General features: G+C 35.3%; 1 protein-coding gene across 1 annotated transcript; it reads left to right on the top strand.

Annotated features, from left to right (window-relative positions):
• Positions 1 to 308: 308 nt before the first annotated feature.
• On the top strand, positions 309 to 4,833 carry LOC135619375 (uncharacterized). Its single transcript, XM_065121319.1, has 6 exons — positions 309 to 612; positions 715 to 757; positions 921 to 1,004; positions 1,128 to 1,317; positions 3,021 to 3,288; positions 4,445 to 4,833. The coding sequence occupies exons 1-6, from the start codon at positions 547 to 549 to the stop codon at positions 4,658 to 4,660; spliced, it is 867 nt and encodes a 288-aa protein (XP_064977391.1). The 5' UTR covers positions 309 to 546; the 3' UTR covers positions 4,661 to 4,833.
• Positions 4,834 to 17,381: the final 12,548 nt, after the last annotated feature.

The following is a 17,381-nucleotide window of genomic DNA, read 5'->3' on the forward strand; positions in this document are numbered from 1 at the left end:
ATCAGGTGAATGTGCATTAGATTCGAGAAATCATTGGATCATTATCTTCCTTTGAAAACAGTTACAACATTAACTCGGTCATTGGCGTGATCAACCATGAATTCTCAAAGGTAAGAACTTCTAGATGTGGCTCATGAACTATCGGATTGTGTGGAACCCTCAGCCTCTTATCAGCTGGTTTCATCATCCGTATCCTCTTCGGTCTGTCTAACCTCATCTTTGCTCTCAGTAGTCCTAAGATGCAAAATCATGTTCCCAATCCACTGCTTCAGTATAAAACCAGCCGTTGGGCGTTGGGTGTTACCCTACTCCCCCGACTGCCAAACATTTCCATCTCATTCAACAAAGTATAGCAACTGCGATGTTGATCGTAAAATATCTGACTCGTTTAGGCTAATAACCTAAAACGAAAGGCGTGTCATTTACGCGCGATTGGGCTGGGGGTATTGGAAGGGAAGAAATAAACACTGACCACCCAAAAAAACCAGCACCAACTCTGAGGGAAGAGGGCAAAGCTCGGAGAAGAGAGACGGGAAAGAAGAGAAGATGATGTCAGGTTACACCTCTATCGACAACCAGAAGGTCTCCGGTTCCGTCCCTGCTGCTGCTCCTGTACGTGATTCTACCATCTCTTCTGGATCGACCGATCTCTTCCAGATCTATCGATATGACAATCCTGCATCCCCTCCTCGTTGATTGATTTGTATTTTGCAGGTCGTCTCTGGCCCCGATCGCATTACTACTGTCAGATTCACAGGTAATGATTAGGGTTCGCTGCATCCCGGTTCCTTTCGATTTGCATTTGGATCTCGCATTCTTTTTTTCTTTTTTCTTATTTTGACGACTCTCTTTTTTGAGGAAAAAATATGTTAAAAAAATTTCTCTAAATTAAATTCTTGCGTCTTTTGGTGATGTTGCAGAGTCCAATCTCCAGACTTTTCCACCTTCTTCCGAGACCCATGGCAAGCTATCCGCAGTTTTCCGCCCACCTTCTGATGCCGATGGTTTTCCCTCGATTCCTTTCGATCACCCGCCTTTTATTTTCACTTAATTGCTTCCGTTTCATTCATATCATTTATCCACTTTCGATCTGGATCTGGGATTAATGACTGCTATAACATTCGTAGACACCTTCTCGAAGCCGGCTGCAGGGGGATCGAGCGAGCCCCAGCCGACCGGGTGGATGCAATCATTCACGGTGAGCGCTTATAAACCCTACTTCGATGTCGATACCGCGGACGTGGTGGAAAGGATCAGAGACTCCCTTTTCCCGTTCAGGGGGAACTTCACGGAGAAGACAGCAGACAACCCCGACTTGTATGTTTCCCGCCCCAGCCATCTTCGTGCTGCTGCGTTATACTATCTCTTGATTGTGTGATGTCTCATTTATTCACACGTGCATTCATTATGTGGAGCGATAAATTAAACCGTGATTGCCCCTTTTTTTTCATTTTGGACTGTTTATTTTCTTAGTGGGATATGAACTCTTAAGAACTTGCTACACCTTTCTTCCCTTAGTTGGATATGAGTTCTTAAGAACTTGATTGTCAAAATACAGATTCTACGAAGATGAATATTTGGTTTTAGGCTGTTTTGAAACATGATATATTGAAACATCAGGCTTTTGTTGAAAGAAGGTTGCAGCTCTACATTTATTCTTTGCTTCTGCTGGAGCCCCTATAGATCTTGTTACTTGTTAGTAATTTGTTCCTAATGGACTTTGACCTATTTTCAAGCTATGAAGTTTAGACTATAGATGGAAGGTTAGTTTATTCGTTCTAACAATTAACAAATTTACCTTCAGAAAATGAAGAGAAAGGGGAAGGGGGGAGGTAATCAAGAAAATGGTTTTAACAATGGAATGAGAGGGTATTTACAGACTTGTGAGGTTGTTATAGCTAGCGATGAGTCCATTTTTTCCTAATAATTTTGAATTTGGTGGCTTGAAAATGGCAATGTGGCAGTTATGGATAAAGGTGTAAGTAAATTATCTAGGTAAAATGGGAAGGTGATGTTTTGTTCTATAATTAAGATTCAAGGTTACTTTGTCATAATAAGATATTTTGGATGATCAAATCAAGCTTGATTTAGGTCATTTGCATCAATTTCTATTCACTGAATTGACACAAGTAGTTATTAAAATAGGTAATTTGGACTAAAGTAGACTGTTCATAATAACAATTGATGCTTTGAATGATCAATTGAGTTGATTTATTGTGATTTGGTAATTGAGCTTAATTAGAAGATAAAACTTGAGAATCTCAAGAACTAACTGAGAAATTGATGTAATTGGTCATCAATTAAACTGGATTAAATCATGATGAATATGGACTGTCATAGCTTATGGATGAAGTATATAAAGTACCTGAATGCTGATTTATGAGCTGGTTATGACAAACAAGGACAGAAAAGCTGAAATCCTATTTGATATTTTAAATTAGGATCATCATTGAAATTGATTTTATTCAAACAATATTTGTAGTTGTTCACATGGAGTTTTTGGCACTAATTAAAATATCTAACTATGGAAATTAGTGAAATTTCATTTAGAGGGTGTTTTCAACCTAACAGTGGTAATGTCTGTCATATGCAACCTCAAGTTGTCAAATATCTTGAATTTTGTATGATTTTTAAAAACATCTTGTTGTGTGTTACATACAATGGGTCATTTGATCCTGACTTTTTGTACAATTCTCTTTTGTGCCTTTATTTTTGTTTCCTAATTGCCTATTCTGAAAATATGCTGAAGATTATGTAGTAATTCCTTTTAAGTTCCAGTTATGTATTAAATGATTCAGGTGTTTTAGTTCTCCAACTTGCTTGATACGTTGATCACTGATATTCCTAGGTGCGGCAACTGTGGAAAATTCTATCCTCATGGGATTAACTTAGTTTTTTTTTCCTTATCAGATGTATAAATTTGTCCATTAGTTATTCTGTGGTTATATCTGATGTTACAATAAATTATGTTTCACATGATAATGTTACGTTATTGTTTCTTTATTTCATGCCTCTGGCAGGTATGGACCTTTCTGGATATGCACGACTTTGATCTTTGTAGCAGCTGCAATTGGCACATTTGTCACATATGTGGCACACAAATTGCAGAAGAAAGAGTGGGATTATGACATTAACCTGGTTACTTGGTCTGCTGGTTTATTCTATGGTTATGTTACCTTTGTTCCTCTTGGTTTATACATTATTCTCAAGTACTTCTCGGTACCATCTGGCCTCATTCAACTTTGGTGTCTATATGGTTACTCTCTGTTCATATTCATTCCTGCCTCGGTAAGCTACATATTCATGTTATGTTTCTATTTTGTTTATCCTTGAATCTGTTTCTTAGCATGCTTTGCATAGAAGCTGTTTTCTTTGAGTGTGTATCTGCAAGCATTAATAGATATTGATTTTTTTTTTGTGTTTCAATTTGGAATACGATATTTAGATTTGCACTTTGTACTTTGTACATGATTAAATTGGTTTCCATGTTTTTGAATTACAATTTGCATGAATTAGAACTGTCTACATATTTATTGGCCAAATAGGTTTCAGAAAAATATGCTATTATGCTGATTTTTTTTGGTCATCTGAAACATTTGCCAATCCATGGAAAGATAAATGCCAGCTAAAGTGCTGGTCATAGAATAATTCCTTGCTTCATAAAGTTAATGATCGTATTGATAGTTTATGACATGTGGATTAAGCTCATTATACAGCATTTGTTTTTGCAGGCTCATGTTGGTAATTCACAAACTTTGTAGTGTATGACTTGTTGGTTGTGGTAAAATCTTCAAATCACGCTGTAAACCAGGCTCATATAACAATCAAATATTTGGTTCAATTTTGATTAAAAAATTGACATCATATTTGATCTTCAAATGATTTTACTCTTCCTTTTTTGTAAATGATGATGACACATTTTTTCTGTAATTCAGTCTTCATTGAACTATGGCTTAAGAAATAGCGCTGTATTTTTGTTGCAAGATTGTCATTTATATATTTTGTGGGGTCCAAGTTCAACCATATCATGCACTACACAAAAGCAATCATTTTACAAAAATGTGAGAATATGCTTTCTGGGAATATTTTGAAGTTTGAGAGAGAGTAAAGTGCATTCAGACCCACTATGAGCACATCCACAAATATTTGATCGAATCACTAATTTCTGATACATATGGGTGTCAGTTTGAGCTGCAAGTCATTGTTTGTATGAAGCGAAATATAATTAAAACTTCATTGGTTGTGTGAGTCCATAACATAATCCTAAAAGCCAAAAGCAAGGGTTTCATTATAACATGATTGATTGTATTATACTTGCTGCATTTTTTTATAAGTACCGCTATATATTTCTAGCCTCTTTCTGTTAGTACCTTCCAAACAGTTCATGGTTGTGAAGATCAAACTTTGAAGTTATACAACATTGATCCCTATTGTATCTTTACAGTGTCTGTCTATCGTACCTGTGGAGATATTCAGATGGGTGATTGTTGGTGTTGCTGGATTCATGTCTGCTGCTTTTGTTGCCTTGAATCTTCGTTCACACATAAAATCTGCAGGTGAGAGGTGGTTTCTAATCGTTGCTGTAATATTCCTGTTGCAGTTGGCTCTTGCTGTAGTCCTCAAGCTCTACTTTTTCACCATAACAGTAGGAACAAAGTAAGCTCCCTTTTTACCCTTCTTTTGTGTAAGAATATAGCTGATAAAGGTCAATCTAGCTTCTCTAGTACAAACCACATTCTTTCAAGCCAGCAAGTGTATTATTTAGTTCATAAGTGCATTCGTTTTGCAATATTCAGTGCCCTAATTTATTGGTAGCTGAACGTTTTATTCTCACCATCACATTGCAGATTTAGATATTTTGATTTGTGTTTCAGTATGACATGTAGTTTACTGTTGTCTCCTGAGTTGAAATTTCCGAGTTTCCGGAGAAGAATGCCAGCTTATTGTGTTCAATCCTTATTTTATCTGTCTTTGCTGTGGCTGACTAGTTTTTTATTGTATTACTGTTGCATCTGATTCGTGGTACCTCGCACTCCATACATCTTGTTTTCCTCACCTAGATACACGTGGTTTGGATTTACAATGCAGCGCAATTGACAGACAAGAAATGGATATACAATAAGATGAATGTAAGTTGAAATTAAGTAAAAAACCGTTGCAGGTAGTAGTAGATCAAATGATTGATTTGTCTTACAACAATCTTTAGTATATTCTCGTATATAATATCATCTACTTGTAGATAATAAGCAAGAACATTGCGCAAGCTTTTATCCTATCATTGTAGTTATAACATAACTTGTTTATAGTCTTTTCAGTAAAGGCATTAATAAATCAAGCATGTTCGAAGTTGACGGAATAAATAAATCCACCCGTAATTGCATCATGCAAAGATTTACTTCAAATTTGCTTGTGTCAGCTATAATTACGTAGAATACGCCCGCTGGCTTTTGGTCTGTCTGCCAGCCACTCCACGTTGTTTACAGGAATTTGTATGGGATAGGAGTATATATATATATATATATATATATATATATATATATATATATATATAGCCCGATTTAAGTCAACAATAGATCGGACTTAAAATAATACTAATAAAAATCAAATAATATTAATATAACATAAAAATATTTTTAAAATTAAATAAAATTATTATCAAAATAAAAAATATAAAGTGAATTAAAGTGAATTTGTGCTTGAAAACTTCAACTTGTGCCATGTTTTCAATCTTGTCCATATTAAAGTGAATTTATAATCATTTGGGGGCAAACATCACTTAAGTATTATGAGAGGGAATTTTTGGATAATTAAGTTGCACTTTTTATCAATGTGATTATATTAGTTGTGTTTGTGTAATTTTATTTTTGAGACAAATGATGAAATCAACATTTAAGTCCAAGAGTTTACAATAAACTATTAAAGTCTTATTCAAATAAGGTCATAGGAAGGTTGTTTACCAGCTCAGAATTATCCGAGAAAATAAAGGAGCACTAGAAGCCGAAAAGAAAAAGGCTAAGGATATTTTGCCCGAGAATGTCTCAATGATCGCCAAAATACAAAGAGGGTTGTCATGTTCGAACAACTGGACCTACCAGACGATTATGAGATTATTTCGGTCCAATAATGATCATATTAAAAAACAACCTAATTCCATTAAAAAATAATATAACTCATCATCTTCTTTTTTTAATTTTTTTTAAAGAAAACATTAGAAATGACGAACAAATACCTAATTATGACATTCTATTTTTTAAATATATAAAAATTATTATTATTATTATTATTATTATTATTATTATTATTATTATTATTATTATTTATTTTTGTATTTGAAAATTGAATATTATATTTTTTTATTTTACCCAATTTAAGATAAATTTACAGCCACTTTGAGCCAGAAACCACCTGAATATTATGAACGAAGATTTAAGGGAATTTTGTTTGAAGATTATATTATTTTTGAATGAGGTTACATTATTTTTATGATCGTCTAACTCATTTTTTTCAAAAATTTTTAAAATTTTAAGAAACCTTAGAAATAACTTGAAAAGGTCTAAATGCACTTTTTTTTTTTCAATTTTTAAGTCTTAAAATTGGCACTTTGTTATTTATTTCAATCTTTAAAAGCATGAAATTATATTATTTTTTATTTTTTATCTAATTCAAGGTGAATTCGTAATTACTTCATGAGAAAAATTACTTGAATATAATCAAAGAAAGAAAATGAGGAAAAAATTAAAAAAAGTGATTGAGGACACTTTTGCTATTTTGAAAAATAGAGTCTACGGCTATGGAAACAAAAATAATTATAATAATATATAATTATCAAAAATTTATGAGGATTTGTCAGTATAACATTGTAAATTGTATATATAAAGATCGCTTTGTGACATTTGTATCCAAAGTGTTCACTTTTTTTTAACGTAAAGCGATTGATTTCCCCCTTATTTCCACCCACCAAATTATTTTGCTTCTTAATTTCAAATCAAGATGAAAAACGTTTCGAAAAAAAAAGAAATGACACTATTCTATTTCAGTATAGTCCTGGTCGAGCTATAACATTATTTTGCTAGATACATATAGGATAAATTATTATTATTCCTTAAATTTGTGGTTATTTTTTTCACTTAACGTGGTAAAATTAGTTATTAATGGATTAATAACTTGACAGAATCTTACGATAATCATGTCTCGTATTAGATGTATATTTGATCACATGTAATGAACATAAGGTATTTGATAGGTAGAAGTAAAACATTATATAGAAATACTATGTTAGTATCACTCTCAATATGAATGTCACGGTATTTATAACACTTTACTTCTTTTAAACTCATAATATATAGACATGATTATATATATATATATATATATATATATATATATATATATATATAATGTGGTTTAACGTGAATTGATGTTGATAGAGTAATTTTGATATATATATACAAAGATATTAAAATCGAAAACAGTTTTCGTTCGATAGAAGTGATTTTGGTAACAAAGCCGATTCGTAAATCACTTCAACTTTTGACTAGGAGAGATGCACAAAGATATGAACGCAGTTTGCAATTACGAAGGAAATCAGAATATAAGCGCAAACTGAAATACGACGTTCGTACGATAAAAGCGATTTCGGTATAAAAGCTGATTCGTAAACCACTTTAACTTGAGATAAGGCGAGATGCAGTTAAAGCAAAGATATAAAGGTAGTTTGCAGTTATAATGGAAATCAGAATGTAAGCGCAAACTGAAATACGACGTTCGTACGATAAAACTGATTTGCCTTTTAAACCCCGATTCGGAAAGCACTGAACTCTGAAACACGTTCGTAAAAACACAGAAGGCAGTAAGCTATTGAGGAGGTTTGCAGTAAAGACAAGATGCTCAAAGTAAATGCAAACCGAGATTTAGAGTGGTTCAGTCAATCTTGACCTACTCCACTTTTGACTTCCTCCACCGACGAGGTCACCGACGTCAACTAGAGGCCTTCCTTCAATAGACGAAGGACAACCACCCTTTTACAGTTTCACTCCTTTTGACGGGCTTAGGAGACAACCCTTATAGAATTTTCTTTCCTCTCTTTACAACTCAGAACTTGAAAGAACAGAGAGAGAAGAACTTTTGGCCTTTACAACAATTTTGAGCTCTAAGAATCACGAAAAAAGATCAAGATTTCGGTGTAAGTTGATACCCTTTCAGTGCTGAATGGGTGGGGTATTTATAGGCCCCAACCCAGTTCAAATTTGGAGCTCAAACTGTCAATTCCTGGAATTCCGGGATCAGGCGGTTGCACCTCCTGACTGGAGCGGTTGCACCGCCTGGCAGAGCTCGAAGACTGAGCCTATGGGTGGTGCTACCTCTTGTTAGGGGCGGTTGCACCTCCTGACAGAGCTCGAAGACCGAGCTCAAGCGGTTGCACCTCCTGACTGAGGTGGTTGCACCGCCTGGTAGAGCTCAAAGACCGAGCTCAGGCGGTGCCACCTCCTATCAAGGGAGGTTGCACCGCCCAGTCTTGCCCGGAGACTGAGCCCCAGGCGGTGCCACCGCCTGGCTGGAGCGGTTGCACCTCCCAGTCTCGCTCGGAGACTGAGCCCAGGCGGTGCAACCTCCTACCTTGGGCGGTTCAACCGCCTAGCAGAAATCAGGGTCCGAATGGGTTGATCCATTCGGCCCAATTTGGGTTTTTCAGGAGCCCAATTGCCCCAAGATTAAATTAATGGGATCACCTCCCATTTCCAACTTAATCAATGTACTAACTATGATTTTTCCTAAGACATTTACTGCAACTTGCTCCGGTGCGTCAATCGCTTCTTCCGGCGAGCTTCCGGCGAACTTCCGTCGATCATCCGATGAACCCTCGGTGATGCTCCTGCGGACTTCCGACAAACTCCTGGACTTACGACGATTCACTTGGCGAGTTCTGACGAGCTTCTTTGGCAAGCTTATGGACTTCTCAGATTTGTTCCCGCAGAACTTTCGACGACTGTTCGAACTTTCGTCGAACTCTCGAACTCCCAACGTGATCATTGTCTTGACTCCGGCGCAACTCCTGCTGCATGTCTCACTTTCATCGTAGTTAATCCTGCACACTTATCTCAACATATAGATTAGATAACAAATGATAATTGACTTCATCATCAAAATCCGAGATTCAACGATCTCCCCCTTTTTGATGATGACAATCAATTGATAATGGAGTTAACCTTAACTCCCCCTATCTATATGCCATACTTGAGATAAGTCATTCTTGAATTCAAAACCTAAGAATTCAAGAGACATATTGATAAGTTAAAATCATTTAAACTTATCAATATTCCCATCATGATTCCCATCATGATGTATCTCTCTGAAGATGATGTCAAGGCTTGACATTCATTTTCAAATATAACAAGTTTGAATGATGGTAATAGTAGCAATTCATCATATTGTAAGATATCAACATGTAAAGCTATGAAGTAAGATTTTGATATCATTATATGATGTACACATTTCAAATATTTTAGCAAGTATTGCATTTCTTTACGTGGTAAGATATCAACTCAAGGCATAATGCAAATTAATGCATGGCGTCTGTTCATATCTCTTGGTGATGCAAGCATGGTATAATCATAGCATCAATGTTTATAGCATCAATTCATATATTTCTCCCCCTTTGTCATCAACAAAAAGCATGGTAGTTGTGATACCAGCAAATTATCAAGCATATAAAGGAAGGAGATTGCGTTGAATACTTCTTCCTCTTTTTTTTTTTGTTATAATCCTTTTTGCATGAAGTAGGAAAGCCATTTGTGATACCAACTATTTGTGAGTTTACTTTGAGTCAAGATATGTGTGTGAAATAGCTTTTTGCAAGTAAAAATACTATCATCCATATTTCAAGATGGAATTCATAAGCAGGAATCATTTCATCAAATCCATTTCAGAAAAGAAATATTTTTCATAAGAGTGTACGAGAGAATTTAATTTTTAGCATTCCAATTATTAAGCGAATCCGAAAAATGAAATGAACTCTTTCATGCATTCGGACAAAACTATGCTATAGATTTTCAAATACAATCATGAAGACAAAATATTTTTGTATTCAACACATAATTTCCAACATGTTATTTAGGCATGTAATATCAATCAAGTGATTTGAGCATTTAATAAAGTCCAAAAAATAATTTTAACTAGTTTATGTATTCGGACACATCAACATTCCTAATTCTCTTCTTATGAAATCAAATTGCTCTTCACTCAGAGGTTTTGTAAAAATATCAGCTAGTTGATGTTTAGTATCAATGAACTCTATGGTTACGTCATGATTAGTAACATGATCTCGTATAAAGTGATGTCTAATATCAATATGTTTTGTTCTTGAGTGTATTATAGGATTCTTGGTTAAGCATATTGCACTTGTGTTATCACATTTAATGAGAATATTTTTAAGATGAACTTTGTAATCTTCTAAGGTGTTTTTCATCCATACAACTTGTGCACAGCATGCACTTGCTACAATATATTCAACTTCGGTTGTTGATAGTGCAACCGAGTTTTGTTTCTTAGATGACCAGGAAATAAGGGCATGTCTTAAAAATTGACATGATCCTGATGTGCTTTTTCTATCTAGTCTACAGCCAGCAAAGTCCGCATTAGCATAAGCAATTAACTCAAGATTCTTTGATTTTGGTTACTATAATCCTAGATTTGTGGTACCATTAATATATCTAAGTATTCTTTTAACTGCTTTGAGATGAGATATCTTAGGGTTTGATTGAAATCTAGCACAAAGTCCTACACTGAACATGATGTCTGGTCTGGTTGCAGTGAGGTAAAGTAAACTTCCTATCATACCCCTATAAGTTTTTGATCGAAGCTTTCTCCACTTTCATCAATTTCTAACTTAGTGGAGGTGCTCATAGGAGTGTTAATAGCCTTCATATTAAATTTTTTTAATAAATTCATAGCATATTTAGTTTGACTAATAAAGATGCCATTGCTTAGTTGTTTGATTTGTAAGCCTATGAAGAATGTTAATTCTCCCATTAAACTCATTTCGAATTCAAGACTCATAGTTTTAGCAAACGATTCATAAAGAGATTCATTCGTGGAACCAAAGATAATATCATCAACATAAATCTGAACAATGAGAAAATTATTTTCAAAATTCTTGATGAATAATGTAGTATCAACCTTGCCTTTTGTGAAATTATTTTCAATAAGAAAAGAACTAAGTCTCTCATACCAAGCCCTTGGGGCTTGTTTTAAACCATAGAGAGCTTTAGTTAATCTAAACACATGATTAGGGAGGCTATTATTTTCAAATCCAGGAGGTTGTTCAACATAGACTTCTTCAGAAATAAAGCCATTAAGAAAAGCGCTTTTAACATCCATTTGAAACAACTTAAAATTATTACTACTAGCGTAGGCAAGGAGCATCCTTATGGCTTCCAATCGAGCCACAGGAGCGAAGGTTTCTTCGTAATCGATACCTTCTTCTTGGTTGAAACCTTTGGCCACTAATCTAGCCTTGTTTCTAACCACGATACCATTTTCATCTTGCTTGTTTCTAAAGACTCATTTAGTACCAATAACTAAATGGTCATTTGGCCTAGGAACAAGCTTCCACACCTCATTTCTCTCAAATTGATTCAATTCATCTTGCATTGCGATAATCCATGAATCATCTTTCATGGCTTCGTCAACACATTTAGGTTCAATTTGGGAGAGAAAAGCGACGTTCGCACAAAAATTTTTAAGAGAAGATCGTGTTTGAACCCCCTTTGATGTGTCTCCTAAGATTAGCTCCTCGGGATGAGCATCTACATACTTCCAATCCTTGGGTAAGGATGTTTCGGAAGTGGATGCATCCAAGTTGTTAGTTGGAGATGGGGTTTCATTTAAATTTAAGGAATCAAAATTAACATCATCATCAAAATCGTTTTTCCTGATTTCGGAAATCTCATTGAAAACAACATGAATGGATTCTTCAATAATTAAGGTTCTTTTATTGAAGATACGAAAAGTTTTAGAAACCGAAGAATAACCAAGAAAGATTCCTTCATCGGATTTAGCATCAAATTTTCCTAAGTTATCCTTTTCATTCAAGATAAAACACTTACACCCAAAGACTTTAAAATATGAAACATTGGGTTTTTTGTTGTTCCATAACTCATAAGGAGTTTTGGTGAGTAAGGGTCTTACCAGAACTCTATTCAAAATATAGCATGCGGTGTTTACGGCTTCGGCCCAAAAATATTTGGGTAGGCTATGTTCATTCAACATGGTTCTTGCCATTTCTTATAAATTTCGATTTTTTTTTTCTACTACTCCATTTTGTTGAGGATTTCTTGGAGTAGAGAAATTATGGTTGTATCCATTGAGTTCACAAAATTCTTGGAAATCATGGTTTTGAAATTCTCCACCGTGATCACTTCTAATTGACGAAATCATAGACCCCTTTTCATTTTGAACAAGTTTACAAAACTTGGTAAAATATCTAAAGCATTCATTTTTCTGTTTTAAGAAGTAAGTCCATGTATATCTACTATAGTCATCCACAATGACGAAGGCATATTTGCTACCTCCTAGACTTGATGTAGAGATTTGTCTGAACAAGTCCATATGAATCAATTGAAAGGGCCTAGAGGTGCTTATTTGATTCTTAGATTTGAAACTACCCTTAATTTGTTTGCCTAATTGGCAAGCATCACATACATTATCTTTGATGAACTTGATATGAGGAATTCCTCTTACAAGTTCTTTAGATGATATTTGAGTGATTAGTTTCATGCTAGCATGACCTAATCTTCTATGCCATAGCCAAGCATTCTCATTCAAAACCGAAAAACACATTTCATTACACAAATCATTGATGTTAATAGTGTATACGTTATTTTGTTTTAATGCAATCATAAACATGTTTTTGTGTGGTTTTTCAATGATGCAAGCATTAGATTCGAATTTGACAATGTATCCTTTATCACATAGTTGACTAATGCTCAAGAGGTTATGTTTTAAACTATTAACTAACAAAACATCTTCAATAAAGAAGTTGGATTTGTTACCTATGGTTCCTTTGCCAATGATTTTACCTTTGTTGTTGTCTCCGAAGGTGACATAGCCTTCGTCTATGCTAGTGAGCTTAGAGAATTGAGATGGATCTCCGGTCATATGCCTTGAGCATCCACTATCAAGGTACCATCTCTTGCTCCTAGCTTACGATGGTATAGGTTTCTACAAGAAAGGATGATTTTTAGGAACCCATTTGCTTTTGGGTGCCTCAAAAATAGATCTACATTGTTTATCATGTTGCATAGAATTTATTATGGTTCCTTTAGGAACCCAAATTAATTTGTTTGGACTAATTTTCTTGAATGGATAATAATACGTTTTGTGTCCAAATTTGTAACAAAAGTTGCATTTGCTTTGGTGTCGAACATGTAAGATGGGGTCTTTTACGAAGGTGGTTGGATTTTGGTGAGGACTTCTCACAAATCCAATTCCACTTCTTTTGGGAACGTGACCCTTGTTTGTAAGGATCATGATCAATGACTTGCTACCAACCTCAAATTTCTTCAAGGTGTCCTTAAGTAGCAAGTTTTTCTTTTGGAGAGTTTCTAGATCATGGCATATTATGCATAAACTTAAACTATCATGATATTCAGTTTTTAACTTATCAAAATTACAAGTAAGACTATCATGCTCCTTTTTTAGCAATTTGTATTTTCTACTAATAATCTTGCATTCATCAAATAAGTCATGGAAGACATTTAATAATTCATCAAATGATAAATCTGCATCTATTAAATTTGTTACCTCTTCTCCGATGGCCATTAAGGCGTAGTGAGCAACTTGCTCGGTGTTGGACTCCTCTTCTTCGGATGCGCTCGAGTCATCTCACGTTGCTTTGAGCGCCTTCTTCTTTGATTTTCTCTTTTTGGCTTGGGGACAATCACTCTTGTAGTGTCCTGGCTTTTTGCACTCATAGCAAATAACTTGGTCCTTCTTGGGTTCAAGTTTTTTTTTTGCGTCATTCTTAAACTTGTTTCTTTTAATGAATTTTTTAAATTTTCTTGTTAGAAGTACCAAGTCATCATCACAGTCCTCATCACTTGAGTTTTCTCTCAAGTGGCCTTTTGAAGTTTTAAGTGCCATATCCTTCCTGTTCTTTGGAAGGATGTCTTCTTGCTCTTCATGAGCTTTCCAAGTCATCTCGTAGGTCATTAATGAGGATGTATGCCAGTTTGCAATAAATGTAAATAATAAATTAAAAATACAAACCATATTTTATAATGGTTCGTCGTCGTGACCTATATCCACTCTCGATTCCTCTTCCATCAAGGCCACTGGTATCTACTAACGATCTTCCTTCAATGGACGAAGATCAACAACCCTTACAACTTGATTCTCTTTTTGACAAGTTCAGGAGAGGACATTTACAGCCCTCTTCACTCATCTCTTAAACAAGACTAATACTTAGAGCTTGAGAGGAGTTCTCACAAGATTACAACAATGTTTTTATTTCTTTTTGCTCTCAATTCTTATGTATGTTAACTATGGATGAGAGAGGTATTTATAGGCCCCAAGTAGATTCAAACTTGGAGCCTAAATGTGTCTCATCCCGGGATTCCCGGGTCCTGACGGTACCACCGCCTGCAGCATTGACATTGGGCGATACCACCACTTGACAGTCTCTCGAAGACTGTTTGGGCAGTATCACTGCCCAGACTAGTGGTACCATTGCTTAACACAATCTTGGAGATTGTGCCATCATGATTCCACCTATTGAGTCACTGTTTGGGCATTTCACTTGGCCCAATATAGTCAAAAGTTGGGCCCAATTGGCCCCTAATTGAGTTGTCTTAATTCCAATCCAATTATATGTTAACTATGAATTTTAAGGTATACACTAAGCAAATCAAGTCCGATTAGTCTAGGTTTCTTTCGGTAAGCTTCCAGCGATCTTCCAACGAACTTTCGATGAACTTCCGATGATCTCTCGGCAATGTTCCAACGGACTCCCAATAAGCTCCTAGACTTCATGATGATATTCTTGGAGAGTTCTAATGAGCTTCTTTGGTAGGCTTCTAGACTTTTTGGTCAATTCCGGTAGAACTTTTGATGAACATCCATACTTCTGACGAACTCTCGAACTCCCAACAAAATCTCATTCTTGACTCCGAGACTTTATTTTGCTTTATGCATTGATCATTATCGTAGTTAATCCTATACACTTAAAACCTACTTTGATCTAGACAATTATTATAAAGCTTGAATCAAATGTTGTTCAACATGTCATTGGTTCATCGATGCTTCGTTCGATTCTTCGGCGCATCATCCTCTCTTGCGGCCTATTGCTCAATCGGCGAGTTGACCTCCACATCTCCAATTTTCTTGGCGTAATTTTCGCTTTCTTTGGCCCAATGCTTAAACCCATGGCCCGAAGCCTTCTACCGATATATCGACTGATCTTCAACTCGACGTCCAATCTTCTTACATGTTTCTCTCGGGCCCAACATGATTCTTCCTGCTTTTAATTATCTTTCCTTGACCAAAGCTTCTTGCATAACTCAAAATGTAAATCAAATCATAAACACTATTAATTAGTTTAATCATGAAAATTCGAGATTTAACACCAATGACATATTGGACAACATAGGATTCATGCTTGTAATTGTGTATCTAGATCAAGTTAGTTTCGAGCTAATTGAGTCCGTTTTGGGATGAAATAATATCAATTCAATTAGTGGCCAATTAAGCATGAATTAGGGTTGAATTGGGCCTACTGTTTGGCTTATTCAGTGACCTATAGTAGGGTTTGGCATTGGTACCGCCTAGACACAGTCTTCCAAACTATGTCAGGCGGTGGTACCGCTAGACTTGACGATGGTACCGTCCTGATATAGTCTTCAAAACTGTGTCAGGTGGTGGTATCGCTAGACTGGGTGGTGGTACTACCTAATATCAGACTGACAAGTGGGGTACTATATGTGGTGGTACCTCTAGTACCCTGCAAACCCGAGATGAGATTATTTTGACTCTAAATTTGAATCCATTTTGGGCTTATAAATATCCCACTCATCCTTGCTTGGTTAAAAGAAGAACTAAAAGGGGTACGAGGGCTGCGTTTTTTAGTGCATAAATAGGGCAGCAACGAGGGCAGTAGAGGAGATCTTGGCAACAACAAAAAGGAGGAGAAAAAGATAGAAATCCAAGGAGAAAGAAAGGGAAGAAAACAAGGACAACGCAGAGAGACTATTCTCAATCATCCAGCAGTGTTCTAATATCAGGTTAGATCAAATCTACAGTAGATTCTTACTGTGATTACTTGGGAAAAATTAAGGAGGATTTAGAATTTTGTGCATAGTGATGTGATCCTTGTATCTTAGTTATTCTCTTGTGATTGTTGCTAGGGTTTTGGGTAAGAGATTGAGATTTGTATATTCATTATTCTAGTTTACATCATGGTTTTTACCATTCACATTGGAGGGGCTTTCCATGTATATCTTGGTGTTCTATTTGATTATGATTCTATTTAATTCCATTGCGTGTTATGACCTGCTAGTATTTGTTCATATATAAAAGTTTATTTCTCTTTATATCCCATCAAACTCTATAGTAAATCCTTAAGAATTCCCCTCTAGCTTTAAGTTTTGATTTTAGTTTAAAAAAGTGGTGAGTGGCTTGTAAAGCTTAACTTCTGCACTTGTGATAAGAAGAAAAGAGTTATAAGGGTAGTTGATCTTCTCCCATTAGAAAGAAGATCAGTAGTGAAAGTCGGTGGCCTTGAGTGAAGAGGAATCGGGAGTGGACGTAGGTCATGACAACCGAACAACTATAAATTCGGTGTACTCAGTTAGCATTTTTGTTCTATTTTTCATTCTCATATTGCAAACTAATTTTCTTGCTTATGACTCTCACTATGTTTACAATGTGCTAAGTTTAAATGCTTTCCGATACGATTTCATTAAACGAAGTTTTCAAACTGTTGTTTTTACGAAAGTACTAATTCACCCTCCCTTCTTAGTGCTGATTTCAGTCCTAACAATAACAACTATAAGGATAATAAAAAATTAAGTGTTTTTCTTATTATTTTTAGATTTATCCTTACATACTATTATTAATGAATTAATATTATGACATAAAAACTATGATTATTTGAATTTTTGTAGGTGTACGCAAACTATCTCACCTGATGGTTATGAGATAAAGTGTCATGGCACATAACTTAGAAAATATAGCTAATGAGACCCATGCATAGGAAGAGGATATGGTAGATAGGGAAAGAAGCATGTTGAAGAGGCTCGAAAGATGATTAATGCCACCAATATGTCTTTGAAGATAAAAGAAGAAGAAATTACAAAAATACTAAGTTCTTTAGCTGCTAAAGAACAAAA

Source organism: Musa acuminata, chromosome BXJ2-8 (assembly GCF_036884655.1).
Source record: "Musa acuminata AAA Group cultivar baxijiao chromosome BXJ2-8, Cavendish_Baxijiao_AAA, whole genome shotgun sequence".
Lineage (NCBI taxonomy): Eukaryota > Viridiplantae > Streptophyta > Magnoliopsida > Zingiberales > Musaceae > Musa > Musa acuminata.

Bases quoted from the DNA above. Each gene is read 5' to 3' on its own strand.
- LOC135619375 (XM_065121319.1), top strand. From the start codon at position 547: ATGATGTCAGGTTACACCTCTATCGACAACCAGAAGGTCTCCGGTTCC. The intron at 758-920 runs GTAATGATTAGG...GTGATGTTGCAG, and splicing joins TACTACTGTCAGATTCACAG to AGTCCAATCTCCAGACTTTT. The intron at 1,318-3,020 runs GTATGTTTCCCG...TGCCTCTGGCAG, and splicing joins ACAGCAGACAACCCCGACTT to GTATGGACCTTTCTGGATAT.